The 18,066-nt window shown below is 43.1% G+C and overlaps 1 protein-coding gene across 3 annotated transcripts in view; it reads left to right on the top strand.

The window, feature by feature from the left end:
- Positions 1 to 18,066, top strand: part of drosha (drosha ribonuclease III) — a 138,284-nt gene that overhangs the window by 61,344 nt on the left and 58,874 nt on the right. For all 3 annotated transcript variants that reach the window (XM_078419456.1, XM_078419440.1, XM_078419448.1), the window contains 6 exons: positions 2,250 to 2,357; positions 4,854 to 4,992; positions 6,823 to 6,883; positions 10,018 to 10,077; positions 12,194 to 12,293; positions 14,175 to 14,277. In XM_078419456.1, the coding sequence (XP_078275582.1) occupies positions 2,250 to 2,357; positions 4,854 to 4,992; positions 6,823 to 6,883; positions 10,018 to 10,077; positions 12,194 to 12,293; positions 14,175 to 14,277 (571 nt within the window). The remainder of the gene's footprint in view (positions 1 to 2,249; positions 2,358 to 4,853; positions 4,993 to 6,822; positions 6,884 to 10,017; positions 10,078 to 12,193; positions 12,294 to 14,174; positions 14,278 to 18,066) is intronic.

The following is an 18,066-nucleotide window of genomic DNA, read 5'->3' as shown; positions in this document are numbered from 1 at the left end:
TGGATTGAATTGCAGCCGCTGTTATCATAGTGTGAACTGTGATGTGTGTACCGGCACATTTTTGGCTACAAAAAAAGCACTGGTTATAAATATGCACAATTTCATATATTAGCACTTAACTTTAACGAGATATTGATAAAATCTCTCAGGTGTCTGAATTACAACATGAATCAAAGAATCCAACCAAAGAAAAGTCTATACGTCAATACTATCAAGGTTTCCTCAGTGCCCGGATAAAGGATAAAGTGTACGGCATTTAATGCAAAGATGTAACATTGGTCCAATAAAGTCTGATTAAACATAGTTCAAAGGTCTCTAATGAGGTAGATGGGTCAGGGCTAATTGATGGGAGGACTGTTCATGTGTCTGATAACACCTGGGAAGAAACCGTTTCTGAATCTGGAGGTGTGTGTTTTCAAATTTCTATACCTCTTGCCTAATGGGAGAGGGGAGAGAGGGGGTGACTGGTCCTCGATTATAGACACAAAATGCTGGAGTAACAGCGGGACAGGCAGCATCTCTGGAGAGAAGGAATGGGTGACGTTTTGGGTCGAGACCCTTCTTCAGACTGATGGATTATTCTGGTCCTCGATTATGCTGGCAGCCTTGACCAGGGTGAAGCATGGATGGAGTCAATGGAAGGGAGGCTGGTTTGTGTGATGGTCTGGGCTGCGTCCACATCTCTCTGCAATTTCTTGCGGCCTCAGATGGTGCTGTTCCCAAACCAGGCTTTGATGCTTGTGATAAGATGCTTTCTACGACGCCTCTGTAGAAGTTGGTGAGGATTGTTGGAGACTTGCTGCACTTCCTAAGCCTTCTAACGAAGTCGAGCAGTTGGAGTGCCTTTCTTGGTCATAACTTTAATATGGTTGGTCGAGGACAAGATGCTGGTGATATTTACTCCTTGGAACTTGACGCTTTCACCCATCTCTACTTCAGCGCCATCATTGTAGACCGACCGACCGCTTTGCTTACGGAGTGCGATCACAATCTCCATCTGGCAGACATTAAAGAGAGGTTGTTGCCTTGGCACCAGGCTACAAGGTTCTAAATCTCTTTTCTGTGATGGGCTACATTGTTTCCTTCTGTGCAGCGGGCTTAATAATTGTTATAACTAGCATCAATGGTTATCTGCGCGTGCATTGTGTGAGTGTTTCATGTTATGATATATTCTGAATGTTGTGACCGTCTAACCAGGTTATGCATTTGTTTATCTTTAATAGCATTGTACATGTCTTCTGACAACCTGAAAACAGTTTAAACAAATTGATGAAATGTATTGAAAATATGTCAATAGTCAATAGTCAATAGTCGTTTATTTGTCACATACACATAAATGTGTAGTGAAATGAAACATTACCCGCAGTTGAACAATAAGACCAATAAGAATAATCAATAAAAATGCAATAACACATACAATCACAAACTAACACCAAACAAAAAGAAACATCCATCACAGTGAGTCTCCTCCAGTCCCTTCTCACTGTGATGGAAGGCCAGAATGTCTTTTCTCTTCCCTGCCGTCTTGTCCCGCGGTCAGGCTGTTGGAGTTGCCACGTCGGGGCGGTCGGGGCTCCCGACATTGAAGCCCCCGCTGGGCGGTGAAAAACCCGCGGCCTATTGCAGGCCGCGCCGGACGGTGAAAGGTCCGCGGCGGGCTGACCCAAGCCCCGCGATTCGGGGCGGGCATACACGCTGCCTCTGCCTCTGCCGGAGCTCCCGATGTCGGCCCCCATCCAGGGGCCTGCGGGCTTCCGACGTCCACGCGGCCTGCGCCGGGGCCTCCGGAGATGAGCCGCAGCCGCTCCCGCAGCATCCGCAGGCAGCCAGCGCCGCAGGTGGTGAGTCCGGGCCGCGGGCTCTGCGAACCAGAGCCCAGGTGGTCCCAGGTGCATGGCCGCTGGTAGGCCGCAGCGGGAATGGGGACACGACACAGAAACAAAGGTCACGTCTCCGTTCGGGAGAGAGAATTTTACAGTTCCCGTTCCCCCCCCCCCCCCCCAAACATAAACATACAAACACTACACCATATTAAAACTACAATTCAGACAAAAACAACAAAAAACACAAAAGACAAACGGACTGCAGGCAAGCCGCAGCTGCGACGGTTCCTGGTATCTGTTCATGCCACGTCTCATCCACTCTGGGAAGCCAAAGTAGTGAAGTTGGCTCTCGTGGGCCCGCCTGGTGCAGGGGAAACTTTAATTGCTGCAGAAACGCTTCATGTTTTGCTTTCCCGCTTCTTCCAGCATGCCATGATGTTGCCAGTATTGACCCATCACATCCGATACCATCAGTGTCTCATGCACCTGGACAAGCTAATCGGCTACATGTTCAAAGAACGATGTTTGCTCCAGGTAAGCATTCCTTAACTCGTCATTTGTCAGAAAATTAGCAGTGAACTCTTCTGAGTCTTCGGAACTCCATTAATTTGCTTGTGACGCAGAATAGAGCTCGGAGACCAATCAACTGCTGCCCTCTTCAGTTTGGTGGTGGGATTGAGGTGCATGAGTGGAATGAGGATAAGAAAATAACTGCAGATGCAGGTACAAATCGATTTATTCACAAAATGCCGGAATAACTCAGCAGGTCAGGCAGCATCTCGGGAGAGAAGGAATGGGTGACGTTTCGGGTCGAGACCCTTCTTCAGACTGATGTCAGGGGGGCGGGACAAAGGAAGGATATAGGTGGAGACAGGAAGATAGAGGGAGATCTGGGAAGGAGGAGGGGAAGAGAGGGACAGAAGAACTATCTAATGTTGGAGAAGTCGATGTTCATACCGCTGGGCTGCAAACTGCCCAGGCGAAATATGAGGTGCTGTTCCTCCAATTTCCGGTGGACCTCACTATGGCACTGGAGGAGGCCCATGACAGAAAGGTCAGACTGGGAATGGGAGGGGGAGTTGAAGTGCTCGGCCACCGGGAGATCAGTTTGGTTAATGGTTAATAAGGGGTAGGCCATTTAGAACGGAGATGAGGAAGAACTTTTTCAGTCAGAGAGTGGTGAAGGTGTGGAATTCTCTGCCTCAGAAGGCAGTGGAGGCCAGTTCGTTGGATGCTTTCAAGAGAGAGCTGGATAGAGCTCTTAAGGATAGCGGAGTGAGGGGGTATGGGGAGAAGGCAGGAACGGGGTACTGATTGAGAGTGATCAGCCATGATCGCATTGAATGGCGGTGCTGGCTCGAAGGGCTGAATGGCCTACTCCTGCACCTATTGTCTATTGTCTATTGTCTATAATGCGGACCGAGCGCAGGTGTTCAGCGAAGCGATCGCCGAGCCTGCGCTTGGTTTCGCCAATGTAAATAAATAGCAGGAGTGGAATGGTTGCCTTTCTTGTCCAGTCCAAATTTCTAACTTAGATTGCATGCCACCCCCAAAAAGCACAGCCATTGTCTTGTGTTGCAGAGCAAATTATAAAGAAGTGAGTTTTCTATTTTAGTGCAAGCTAAAACATGTTTTTAATTAGTTTAAATCTGCTGTAAGAACTACATCAGCTTACAACTATTTGAAAGTTTCCTAATTACTGGGGAAATTATTCCATTGCCTTTTCATTTTATCTCGATGGAGTACCAATTTGCATAGTAAGGCCTGTGGGGATTTTAATGTGCTGCTCTATTGACCTCAGTTTTCTCTGGTGAATATGTTGAATGCATTCAGTAGGTTTGTCTTAATGTTATTTTGAAGTTGTGTGTTTTTTTCCCTCTCACTTCTGGGTGGCTTTTGTGTTGAAAGAGCTTTTGACCCACCATTTCAATCACTTACTATAGTGGTTTGACCTTTCAGTCAGGAGCTGGTCTCATTGCTATTGAAGATTTGTATTCTGCATTGAAATTTGGTGGGAGAGTTGAACTATCTATTCATGTGCTAGTGCCTTTTTTACCATTTGTTTTCAGTTATTTTTGCTTCATCAGTTCTGTTGAGATTGAAGATTCAAATAGAAGGAAATTCTGTGCTCCCTTGCCATTTCCCTGGGCTTCAAGTCTTAATATTCCATGAATACAGAATGAATGAAATGTCAGTTATAGTTACTGCTATGCTATTTTTTTAATAGGGAATGGTAGCAAAAGAATAATGTTACCGGACTAGCGATCCAGATGCCTGGAGTTATGCACCAGAAACATGTGTTCAAATGCCCCCACTGCAGCTGGGGAATTTTGGATTTAGCTGATTATTCGAGATTATTTGGAGATGCAGCGTGGAAACAGGCTCTACAGCCACGGAGTCCACACCTACCAACGATCACCCGTACACTAGTCCTATCCTACACACCAGGGGCAATTTACAGAAGCCAATTAACCTACAAGCCTGCATGTCTTTGGAACATGGGAGGAAATGGTGAGCACCCGGAGGAAACCCATGAGGTCACAGAGAGAACGTACAAACTCCGTAAAGACAGCGCCCGTAGTCAGGATGGAAACCAGTCTCTGGTGCTATATTTCACATATCTTTACAGTTGAAGAATGGAGTAATTTTACATAAGTTCTTTAGAAATAGCAACATGGTAAGGCCAATGTTTATTGCCTTTCTTACTATTTTTGACAAACTGACAGCTTTGCAGAAAGATTTTGATTTACTGATCGTACCTGCATTTATTCCTGCAATGTTTAAATTTAATTAAAATTCTTGAATGATGAAATTTGAAATCAGATACCATCTTATTATCCCAGACCCTTACGTGAGTAGTCCAATATCTTTTAAATTATTATGACTAATTTGATATCTAATAACAGTGGATGCAATAATCTTGAGTAAATCGATGGTAGCTCTTTTAATGATTAAGATATTGACTTTCTATTAAATATTGATTGTTCATGGTTAGCTCATAGTGCATGCTTACTTCTGACATGTCTTTAGCTGGCAATGACCCATCCAAGCCACCATCTGAATTTTGGAATGAATCCGGACCATGCAAGAAACTCTTTGTCAAACTGTGGTATCCGACAGCCCAAGTATGGAGACAGGAAGGTTCATCACATGTACATGAGGAAGAAAGGTGAGTAGGAATCTCATCACAATGGTGGTTGAGCTTTACAATTTGGAGGAAAGGTTGCAAGCTTTGTTACCCATTCATCAACTTGGTTTTATAATGGTCAAGAGGAGACATGCTGCTAAATATGTAATACTTTCAATGTGACTAGAACATTTTCCTTCTGATGGACAAAGAATCCATTATGAGACTGAGAAACAAGAATAAAACCGTTAGAGACATCAGCCAAACCTCAGGTTTACCAAAATTAACTGTTTGGAACATCATTAAGAAGAAAGAGAGCATTGGTGAGCTTACTAATCGCAAAGGGACTGGCAGGCCAAGGAAGACCTCCACAGCTGATGACAGAAGAATTCTCTCTAAAATAAAGAATAATCCACAAAAACCTGTCCGACAGATCAGAAACACTTTTTAGAAGTCAGGTGTGGATTTGTCAATGACCATTGTCCCCAGAAGACTTCATGAACAGAAATACAGAGGCTACACTGCAAGATGCAAACCACTGGTTAGCCACAAAAGTAGGATGGCCAGGTTACAGTTTGCCAAGAAGTACTTAAAAGAGTAACCACAGTTCTGGAAAAAGGTCTTGTGGACAGATGAGATGAAGATTAACTTATATCAGAGTGATGGCAAGAGCAAAGTTTGGAGGAGAGAAGGAACTGCCCAAGATCCAAAGCATACCACCTCATCTGTGAAACACAGTGGTGGGGGTGTTATGGCCTGGGCATGTATGGCTGCTGAAGGTACTGGCTAACTTATCTTCATTGATGATACAACTGCTAATGGTAGTAGCATAATGAATTCTGAAGTGTATAGACACATCCTATCTGCTCAAGTTCAAACAAATCCTCAATTCTCTTGGCCGGTGGTTCATTCTACAGCAAGATCCCAGACATACTGCTAAAGCAACAAAGGGGTTTTTCAAAGCTAAAAAATGGTCAATTCTTGAGTGACCAAGTCAATCACCTGATCTGAACCCAATTGAGCATGCCTTTTATATGCTGAAGAGAAAACTGATGGGGACTAGCCCCCAAAACAAGCATAAGCTAAAGATGGCTGCAATACAGGCCTGGCAGAGCATCACCAGAGAAGACACCCAGCAACTGGTGATGTCCATGAATCACAGACTTCAAGCAGTCATTGCATGCAAAGGAAATGCAACAAAATACTAAACATGACTACTTTCATTTTCATGACATTGCTGTGTCCCAAACATTATGGTGCCCTGAAATGGGCTGAACTATGTATAAACACTGCTGTAATTTCTACATGGGGAAACCAAAATGTATAAAAATGACCTTTATCTGACAATGTGCACTTTAACCACATGTGATTTTTTTTTCTCTATTTACAAATCTCAAATTGTGGAGTACAGGGGCAAATAAATAAATGATGGGTCTTTGTCCCAAACATTATAGAGGGCACTGTATCTGGCTATTTAAAAATTGAGGAAAATCTGTACCCTTGGTCCACTATCATCCCTGCTTATTGCAGGTTTTATTTGGGTTTTTCCAGTCCTACGACTTTTTGAAGCCTCAACTCCTTCAAGTCTGCCCTCTTGCAAATCCTTGAATGTAATCACTCCATCGTTAGCACCATGTTTTCAGCTGGCACGTTCTGGAGCTTTCCGCCGCTTTACAATTTCTCATCATAAAATATCTGCAGACTTCTGGTTATGTTTTAACAATTCCTTTTCTGGTTTAGAATTGAATTTTAGTAGATGGCGCCATTGTGAAACACCTTGGTCATTTTATTACGTTAAAGACATATAAATTCAAGCATTTCAAAAGCAAGCCTTTCAAACTCTTTCCCTGTTGCTATGTTCTTTTTTAATAGGCATAAACACCTTGATAAATATTATGTCACGCCTTGGCCAAGATGATCCCACTCCTTCAAGGTATGTGTTTGACTCTTTCAATTGCTTTTTAATTATAAAGTCAATAATACTGTGGCACGGTGGCATAGCGGTAGAGCTGCTGCCTTACAGCGCAAGAGACCCATGTTCGATCATGACTACGGGTGCTGTCGGTTTGTGCATTATTCCCGTGGCCTGCATGGGTTTTCTCCGAGAGCTCCAGTTTCCTCCCACATTCCAAAGATGTATAGGTTTGTAGGCTAATTGGCTTGGTAAAATTATAAGTTGCCCCAAGTGTGTGTAGGATAATTTTAGTATGCAAGGATCATGGTTGTCGTAAACTGAACTAAACTGAAAAAAAGGAGCTTTTACAGAAGAGAATAAGCAGGTGCATGGCACCCTCACCCCTTCCCACCACAAACCCAGAAATAAAATTTACACATGTAACCTGAAGGTGGCATGAACTAACAGGGAGTGTACTCTTCAAACACGGATAGATTTCAGTTCTTAAGCAGGTGCCTTGCTTTGGCCAGTATTAGAAACATAGAAACATCGCAAATAGGTGCAGGAGGAGGCCATTTGGCCCTTCGAGCCAGCACCGCCATTCATTGTGATCATGGCCGATCATCAACAATCAGTAACCCGTGCCTGCCTTCTCCCCATATCCCTTGATTCCACTAGCCCCTGGAGCTCTATCTAACTCTCTTTTAAATGCATCCAGTGAATTGGCCTCTACTGTGGCAGAGAATTCCACAAATTCACAACTCTGGGTGAAAAGGTTTTTTCTCATCTCAGTTTTAAATGCCCTCCCTTTTGTTCTTGGACTGTGGCCCCTGATTCTGGACTCCCCCAACATTGGGAACATTTTTCCTGCATCAAGCTTGTCCAGTCATTTTATAATTTTATGCATTTCTATAAGATCCTTCATCCTCTCATTCTTCTAAACTCCAGTGAATACAAGCTCAGTCTTTCCAATCTTTCCTCATATGACAGTCCCGCCATCCCGAGGATTAACCTCATGAATCAACATTGCACTGCCTCAATAACAAGAATGTCCTTCCTCAAATTGGGAGACCAAATGTGCACACAATGATGTGGTCTCACCAGGGTCCTGTACAACTGCAGAAGGACCTCTTTACTCCTATACTCAAATCCTCTCGTTATGAAGGCCAACATGCCATTAGCTTTCTTCACTGCCTACTGTACCTGCATGTATACTCTCAGTAGCTGGTGTATAAGGAACCCAGGTCTCATTGCACTTCCCTTTTTCCTAATCTGACATAATTGAGATAATAATCTGCCTCCTTGTTCTTGCTGCCAAAGTGGATAACCTCACATTTATCTACATTATACTGCATCTGCCATGCATCTGCCCACTCACTCAACCTGTCCAAGTCACCCTGCAGTCTCCTAGCATCCTCTTCGCAGTTCACACTGCCATCCAGCTTTGTGTCATCTGCAAATTTGCTAGTGTTACTTTTAATTACATCATCTAAATCATTAATATATATTGTAAAAAGTTGCGGCCCCATCACCGAGCCTTGCGGCACTCCACTCGCCACTGCCTGCCAGTGTTGAATTGGCAAAGGTATAAGAAAGTCCTACATTGAGACTGAGTAAATAGTAAGCCTTCAGTTTGTCAGCCAGGGCTGAGCTGGTGGCATTCACACCTATGAGCCAGAAATCCAAGTTCAGGTCCAAAAGAGATTTCTAAAGAGCACTGTCAAAGGTTTGATGTTTTAGGTGGGACATTAAACACATCTGCTCTTTCTGGTGGATTTAATAGATCCCTGGCATTTTTTGCTGAAGAGCAGAGAAGGCATCTTAATTGTCCTTGGTATTGTTTGCTCAATCCACCCTCCCAAAGAAGTGTGCATGTTCAGTCATTATGGCTTGGCTGCAGTTTTTCTTGTTACATTGCAACAAGGGCTCTACTTCGGAACTGCTTAATTAATCTTGAAACACATTGGGATGTTAAAATATTACACAAATGCGATTCCTTATAGTTACTTTTATGATTGTTCTGCAAACATTTTTTCATAACTAAAAACACTAACATTTTTCATAACTAAAAACACTCGCCATCCGGGGACCTAAACAGCCTATCCAGGTGAGGCATCTGCACTTACTCTAACCTCATCTGTGGCATTTGGTTCTTTCGATTAGGTTTCTTCGAGACCAAGCGTAGACTGGGTAACCATTTTGCCGAGCAGACCATTTTGCCCTCTGTCCATATCCGGTTGTGACTCGAAAGGTCACCTATTTCTTTCTTCCAGAGATGCAGCCTGGCCCGCTGAGTTACTCCAGCATTTTGTGTCTATCTTTGGTATTAACCAGCATGTGCAGATCTTTGTTTCTCCATCTAATATCTTAGCAGGGCAGCCACAAAAAGCTCTAACTTCCAATGTACAAGCTCCAACCACTGAGATCAGAGTCCAATACTAGGTTAAATCACAAGCCATCTTAAGCTTCCAGCTGCGTGTCCTTTCAACTTCCCTCCGTATTCCCACACCTCTGACTCTTACCTCCAACCTCCCCTCCCACATCTGTTTCTTATATCCATCTGCCCATCATTCTCCACCTATCACCCACCAGCCCCTATCCTACCCCCCCCCCTCCCTTGCATCTATTGACTGGTCTCCTGATGCAGGCTCTCGACCCAAAGCATTGACTATCCTTTTGCCTCTGCAGATGCTGCTTGATCGCTGAATCTATTCAGCATTTGACTTGTATTTCAGAAGGTTTTTGGACCATTTTCATTGTGGGTTTACTTTGGGCAAACATTTCATTTCTTTCGACAGAACTCTCTTCAGAAAGTTTTACTGCCAGGTGCCAGTTAAGCTAGCTTCCGAGCATGTGATGAAATGTGTGTGTGTGAAGCTCTGCCTTTCACTGAATTAGATGCAGAATGGTACTCTGATAAACTTTTATTCTGCCAACCTTCACTCTTCTCCAAAACAGTTTTTAAAAGGTGCCTGTGATTTAACAGTTACAAGTGATGCACCCATCAGCTGTGCTGGGATATGATTTATTAAAGGATTGCATTTATAGTCATGGCAACCATTTCTACAAGCTGCTTACATATTTCAATGCCATAAAGTTGAAATTCTAATTAATTTGTATCATGTTTTAAATTAATAGTCATATTATAAACATTTCATTTCTTCTTTACGAAGGATTAACCACAATGAACGACTAGAATTCTTGGGAGACGCAGTGGTTGAATTTTTAACGAGGTACGAGTTTAATATCCATTCATTTAGTTTTAAGTTTGCAGTAGTTTTAATTTTTAATATTGCTATGTATTTTTAATGAATATGTGCAGCATAAAGCATCGAAAACTTGGTAGAGAGTGCCTTGACATGATAGATTGGAGTTTTGCTTCCATGATCTTGCCCTAAGGACAATTGGTTTCCATATTAGTCTTAGCATGAGGAAAGTGGTGGAATGGAACATCTATGGAAGGGAAAAGTAAGTCAGTCCAAAGCTAGTGAGTTCCAATGTCCAGCTGACTTCTAAGCCGAGGCCAGTGATGTGCGGGGGATATCAAGGCAAAGATGATCCTAACACAAACTATTGGTAGAAATTGTGCATTTTATGAATACGTGTTTCTTATATTTTCTTAGTTCATTAATTTAGTTTATTGTCACGTGTACCGAGGTACAGTGAAGAACTTTTCTGGTGAGTGCTATCTGGCCAGCGGAAAGACTATGCATTGCAACCATGCCGTCTATTGTGTATAAACACAGGATCATTGGAATTTCACAGATGAGAGTGTGCCAGCTCTCAGAACAAAACTGTCATTCTCATTCCTCCTGGTATTTCCTTGTAACCCATTTTCTCTTTCATGCCCATCGTCTCTCCTCTGATTCTCCTGCCAGCCGTCTACACTGGAGGGTATTTTACAGCTGTGAATGACCCACCAGAAAGTCTTTGGGGTATGGGTGGAAACTGGAGCACCTGGGTACACCCTCACAGTTATGGGGAGGATATGCAAACTCTACAGAGTTATGACAGAGGTCAGAATTGAACTCTGATTGCTGGAGCAGAGCAGTGGCAACACTACCTGCTGTGCCACTGTGCTATCCATATGCATTTTCTATTTAAGCCTCATTAGCATCTCATCGTTCTCTTTAAATCTGCATGGGATTAATTGATGATCCCCATTTTTATAATTTCCTTAAGTATTGTAAACCGAGTTTGAATTCTGACCACTCGTACAAATGTCCACTTTTACTCACTTCACCATTGACTGCTCAGCCATGAACTGTGGCACTGGGGTTCGGAATCTCCTCCTCCCCACCCCCCCCCCCCCCCCCCCCTCCATCTCGCAGGCTTGTTATCCTAAGAAACTATTTTAAATCAACCTTTCTTTCCCCAAAGCCATGATCCCCATATCTTCTAGTTAAGGGTGGCACAGTGGTGTAGTGGTGGAGATGCTGCCTCACAGCGCTAGAGACCTGGTTTTGATTCTGACTACGGGTGCTGTATGTGTAGATTTTGTACGTTCTCCAGTTTCCTCCCACATGCCGAAGACACGCAGGTTTATAGATTATTTGGCTTCTGTGAATTGCCCCGAGTGTGTAGGATGCAAAACTGGGATAACATATGGGTGCTCAATGGTCGCTGTGGACTTGGTGGACCAAAAGGCTTGTTTCCATGCTGTATCACTAAACTAAGCATAACTTGATCTTATTTGATAATACCCCTGTGATGTACTCTTGGTACTGTGTACCGTAATGTTTTCATAGATTTTCTTAATTTTTAATAGGAAGATATTCAGTGGATATTTTTACGACAGAGATAGATTCTTGATTTGTACAGGTGTAAGTGGTTATGGGGAGAAGGCAGGAGAATGGGGTTAGGAGGAAGAGATAGATCAGCCAGGATTGAATGGTGGAGTAAACTTGATGGGCCGAATGGCCTAATTCTACTCCTATCACATGATTTATGACCTTATGAAGTGTTCACAATTATGCCTCAGGTTTGTAAAATTGCTGTGAAAGAGAAGTATTTAAGAAATGTTAATCATCATCAAATTGTTAAGAAAGTTTATAATTATAATTGTATAATTATACTATCGACATAATAGGATACTATAGACATTTATTAAGCAACAGCTCTGCCATGACTAGATTTCATGGGATAAGTCAGTGGAATGAAATTTCGGGAACAGACTTCAAGGGGCAGTTGCTACTGCATCAGCATTTAATACTAACAGCAGTGGCAGCTTTAGTATTGCCAAGTGTTTTGAAGGGAATGAAATCAAGTGATAAAGGTATCATTGTGAGGCATTGTTACTGCAGGAAACATTGTATTGATTGGATTCTGTTTCTTTCCGTTTGCTTTCAGTGTCCACCTGTACTTTTTATTTCCGAATCTGGAGGAAGGTGGATTAGCTACCTACCGCACTGCAATCGTGCAGAACCAGCACCTTGCCATGTTGGCTAAGGTCAGTATTTTAATTTATAAAAGGTTCATTATGTCGGTGATCTATATTGCTGTACAGTTAATTATTCTCCAAAACTCTGTACTTGCTTCCACTCATGCAGGAGACGAGGGTGCATGAAAAACAAGCTTGAGCTGCTCATTGAGTTAGTGTAGTCCTCCGCGCATTGTAAGTAAATGGCAACCTTAATGACATGAGGATAGCTGCAAGACTTGGCCTTGGTCCCTTGAGAGTTCTCTGCCCACACTGTAATATTATGATTGAATGTTGGTATCAGCTCCCTTTATGCACCTGATCCTTACCGTACCCCTAGAAACATCTTGATATGGATGTTGAGTATGTACTTAACTCAAAGAAGTCTTCTGAGATGGAGCGTTCCAAACATTCACGACCAACTGATGGAAGAAACATTTCCTGCTTCTTAATTTCAGTGTATGATGTCAACTACTATGACTGTCCTAGATTCTGTAGCCAGCAGAAACCTCTCAACGACATTATTGCATTTACCTTAAACGTCAGAATAAATAGGCCCATCCTATTTGATCTCTTTGCATGAAACCGCACATTGACTCCGTAAATCAGAAATCTCTTCATCTTAAAGGAAGTTTTTCCTGCTTTTCAGTTAAGGAAACTAAAATCTCACATGATTTCCAGTCAGCGGCCTCTGAATCATTTTCACATACACTCAGCTATGGTCCATTTAATAGTGCTGCTGTCTCTAGCACAGAATGTTTAGTTTTAATTTAGTTTATTGTCACGTGTTTAGTTTATTGTCAGGTACAATGAAAAGATTTTGTTGCGTTCCAGCAAGTCAGCAGAAAGACTACATGATTACAGTCAAACCATCCACAGTGTACAGATACATAATGAAGGGAATAACATTTAGTCCAGATATAGTCCTGCAAAGTCTGATTAAAGATAGTCTGAGGGTATCCAATGAGCTAGATTGTAGCTCAGAACCGCTCGCCAGATGTTGATAGGATGTTTCCAATGGTATCAATTGCTGCTCCAGTGACTTAAGCATAACATCAAGATTGATGGTGCAGAAAAGGTTGGCTGTACCAATCATCTCGCATTACTACACCGTTAATTTGGAGAAGAGTAGTGGGAATTTCTCACCCCATTCCTTCCCCTTACCCCATGTCCTAACATTCATTAACCAGTGCCTAAATTAAACATGTGATCCGGCCTTTGATGTACCCTACTTTACAATTGTGGCTGCATTTTAGAAACGGTTCACTGACTGTTAAATGCTTTGATTTGTTCTGAAAAGGAACTATTCAAATTCAGTTTTTTAAAAAGAAATCTATGTAAAGCTTGTGCTGTGACCTTGCTACTGACCGTGATTTAACTATCACAATGAAGTTAGACATAAGTTAGTATGTCAGTTTATTTAAATGTTTTATTGGTGCGGACAGTATTTAGATGGGTTTGATGGCATATTGTTGCTTGAAAAAAAAGGCAATATTTCTTCGGGAGGATTAGCTGTGAGGATCGAGGTGATGCTGGGGAGAGCACATTTATAACCCATCAGTAAACACTTTGTGGTCGTAGAATGCTGCCTTGAACTGCCAACGATCTTTTACGATTTAGTGGTCTGTTTGAGGTCCAAAGGCCAAGCATCACATGCAAGTCGAGATTCATGTATTGGCCAGAATGGGTCGCTCTGTCAAATTCTCTTGCCCGGATCGTTGAATTTTTCCATCGACCTAACAACTTTCTTCATTGTTCCTCAGAAATCAAGTGCACAGGACTGAATTTCTTTTGTGTTCACAACTTAGTGACCTCTTGCCTTTCTAGTGCTGTGCCAGAAACCCTGCCAGTTTTTAATGGATGTGCATTCAGAATAAATGTATTGATTTTGATTTTTGTTTCTTCCCATAGAAACTGGAATTGGATCGTTTTATGCTGTATGCCCATGGACCTGACCTCTGCAGAGAATCAGACCTGCGTCATGCCATGGCTAATTGTTTTGAAGCCCTAATAGGTAATTTTCAAAGGGTCTCGCCAGTCAACAGAGCAATTGAACACTGAGGTCAGAGTTGCAATGCAGTCTAAAGAATTTGCTCTGTATTTCAATTTTGGGTTCATGGTTGTTGGCACTTTCCTTAAATTGTTGCCACTTTCCTTAAATTATGAAATCAGATGTCTTTTTTATTTCACAAGATTGCTATTAAATTTTACTTGCCTTAGCAATGCAGGGAAATAATCTCCATTTTGTTCCCATACCCTCCCCAACCCATTATCCAAGGCCGGTAGATAGACACAATATGCTGGAGTAACTCAGTGGGACAGGCAGCATTTCTGGAGAGAAGGAATGGGTGTTGTTTCGGGTCAAGACCCTTCTTCAGACTGAGAGTCAGAGGAGAGAGAGACATAGAGATATGGAAGGGTAAGGTGTGAAAACGAGAGATCAAAGGGGACGACATAGGTAAGGAAGCTGCGGTTAAAAAATAATGTTAGATTTTCATCTCTGAAAAACAACACAAGAAAATCTGGCTCAGCTGTGCATTCCAGGATTAATAAATGTACCATTTATTTATGCAGTAAGTTTTCATCATCCCTGTAATTAAAGAATTACTGGAAACAATCAGCAAGTCCAGCAGTGTTTGTGAAAAGAGAAGCAGAATTAATGTTTCAGGACAATAAAGAGTCTTCAAACTTAAATGTTAACTACTCTTTTTACAGTTGCTGCCTGATCTGCTGAGTGCTTCAGCATTTTCTGTTTTATTTCAGATTTCCAATCATTTTTAAATGTACTTCACAAGCTTGTAATGCTTGGCATTCTCTTGTCTTCTCCCCATAACCCCCGATAGGCCTTATACCCCATTGAGTCATTCATTGAAGTGAGCTAAAATAGCTCAAGATACTGCTCCCACTAAATTTCCTGCAAAAGTCAGAGGATGTGATCGGCAATACCGTTGGGTAATCTGATGTAATCATGAGACAAAATTGGGTTTTGCTTTGTGCAAACCAGAGGCTTTGTTCAAAGCAGAGGCTTTTAACTCCTTTGCCCAAAGAGTATGCATTTTAAGTACATGACAACCTACATTTGCGCAAATATCATCAACGGAAGAATGTTGAAATGAAATGCCAGAATGGTTGTATTATGTTCTCCCTCTGGAAAAGAGAGTTTGGGGGATTCTGTATGATAGCAACAGGTGGAAATAGTGACCCTGTGATACTACTTTGTAAGGTCATAAGTGATAGGAGCAGAATTAGGCCATTTGGCCCATTGAGTTTACTCCACCATTCAATCATGGCTGATCTATCTCCCTCCTAACCCCATTCTCCTGCTTTATTCTCATAACCCCTAATATCTGTACTAATTAATTAACCACGTAAACTAACCGCATAGCCTGTACTAATCTTCATTGGGATCCTTGATGTCTGGAGAAGAGGCAGAATGCTTAAACTGATGAGGGACTTTTTTGTTTAGTCGTTCTTTATTTATTTGATATGACTTTGCGAGCAAGATGACACGGAAGGTGGCTATGGGCTGCTTTGAGCACTGCAGTCTCTCTGGTGTAGGTACTCCACAGTGCTGCTTGGAGTCTTGGGATTTAAACCAATGGTGTATTACCAGGCTGAGGTAGTGATTGGGAGGCCACTGTAGGTGGTAAATTCCCATGTGCCTGTTGCCCTTGTCCTTTACAACATGCTGCCACCTTCAATCATTGCAGGCCTCTGCTTTTTTTCCATCTGCACCACTTCAGTTAAGCTATTTTTATAAATATTCTTCCTTATTTGGAAACAATGGATTTGCTGCTCCCTGCCTCCAGAACACCCTTTGGCTCTACTTTAGTGCAGTGCTCCAATTTGGTTTTCTTATTCATCCCCAAACATAATAATTGCCTGAAGATGCAAGAAACTGCAGATGCTGGAATCGTGAACAAAGCACAAGGTTTCCACAAAGGATTCTTCTTCAGACTGATTAAGGGGGAACAAAACTGGAAAAGAGATGTGGATTGCTGGTCAGAGCCTGGCAAGATATAGGTGGTTACAGGTGAAGGGTTAAATGTAATGTTAGGTGGGATATGGGAAGAGGGGAAAGACCAGGAGGTAAAAAGGGAATTGGAGATGAGTGTGTAAAGGATGGAGAAAGGACCAGGGTGGGGTGGGGAGGGGTAGGAGATTATGGGAAAAAGTTGTGTGCACTGGGGTGAAGTTAACCACTGGAAAGAAAGGGTGGGCAGAGGGGGTATTACTTGAAATTGGAGAATCCAATGTTCATACTGTTGGGTTGGAAGCTACCCATGCAGAATATGAGGTGCTGTTTCTTCAGTTTGTGTGTGGCCTCACGATGTCAATGGAGGAGGCCAAGGGTCAAAAGGTCAGTAGGGATGGGAAGTGGAGTTAAAATGGTTAGCAACGGTTGATCCAGCAAGCCTTAGCGGACAAACCACAAGTGCTCAGTGATAAGGTCGCCTAATCTACACGGTCTCACCGATGTAAAGGAGGCCACTTTGGGAGCCCTAAATGTAGTAGATGAGGTTTACAGGGTTGCATGTGAACCTCTGCCTCACTTAGAAGGGCTGTAGGGGTCTATGAATGGAAGTGAGATTGGAGGTGTAGGGATAGGTGTTGCATCTCCTATTGTTGCAGGGGAAAGTACCCAGCATCTTGTATGTGTATGTGACAAATAAACTTGACTTGATTTGGTGGGAAGGAAATGGTCTCGATGGAAAGGGGTGAAGATGTGACTGTGGCGGAAATGTTGGAGACTGATGTGTTGGATGTGGAGGCTGGTGGGGTGCAAGCTGAGGCCCAGGGGAATTGGGGAGGGCAGCACTGCGGGGCGCAGCGGAGACATGGGTGAGGCCTCGTCCATAACAGCAGAGGGGAATCCACATTTGCGATGGAAAGAGGACGTCTCGATGTCGAGGAGTGGAAAGCCGCATCTTGGGAGCAGATGAAGTGGAGACTGAGAAATTGAAATTAAGGGATGGCTTCCTTGCAAAGTGGGAGGAGATGGAGTCGAGGTAACCATAGGAGTGGGTGACTGTAGTAGATCACTGTCTGATTGTGTGACTTGCTGCAGACACAGGTTTTCCAATTTCTTTAGTAAATGTGGTTTCCCTTCTGTCATAGATTGATCCCTCGCCCATGTCTTCTCTGTGTCCTGTAGTTCTGCTCTTGCTCCCCGACCCCTCCAGACAGGATAAGGATAGAGTTCCCCTGGTCCTCACCTTTCACCCCACCAGCCTCTGCATCCAGCACATCATTCTCCAACATTTCCGTCAGCTCCAACGTGATCCCACCTTCCCAGTCGCACCTTCCCAGCTTCGCCTCTTTCCGCACTTCCACAGAGACGGCACCCTCCACAACTGCTTGGTTCACTCATCCCTTCCCACCCAAACGTCCCCCTCCCCAGGTACCTTCCCCAGAATGGAGGAGTTGTAACACCTGTCCCTATATCTCCTCCACTGCCTCCATCCAGGGACCCCAGCGGTCCTTCCAGGGTGAGACAGAAGTTCACGTGCACCTCCTCCAACCTCATCTTCTACATCTGGTGTTCCCAATGTGGCCTCCTGTACATCGGTGAGGTCAAGCGAAGACTGCGAACGTTTAGCTGAACACTTATGCTTAGTCCGCCAAGCCTGTGCAGCAATCGGCTTGGAAACATTTTTATGGTGGGTGATGTAGATTCTTTGCCAAAAATCTGAACCATTGCTGGATCAAGAGGGGAGAAAATTACATTGTATTTTTCTCTTGCCACACCATTTCTCTGGCAGTGTTTTGCTTTTTGTGCAATGGTTTCTGACACTGATTGCAG

This window comes from Rhinoraja longicauda, chromosome 2, assembly GCF_053455715.1.
Source record: "Rhinoraja longicauda isolate Sanriku21f chromosome 2, sRhiLon1.1, whole genome shotgun sequence".
Classification (NCBI taxonomy): domain Eukaryota; kingdom Metazoa; phylum Chordata; class Chondrichthyes; order Rajiformes; family Arhynchobatidae; genus Rhinoraja; species Rhinoraja longicauda.
The sequence above is the reverse complement of the archived record's forward strand: the minus strand, read 5'-3'. Positions and strand labels throughout refer to the sequence as shown.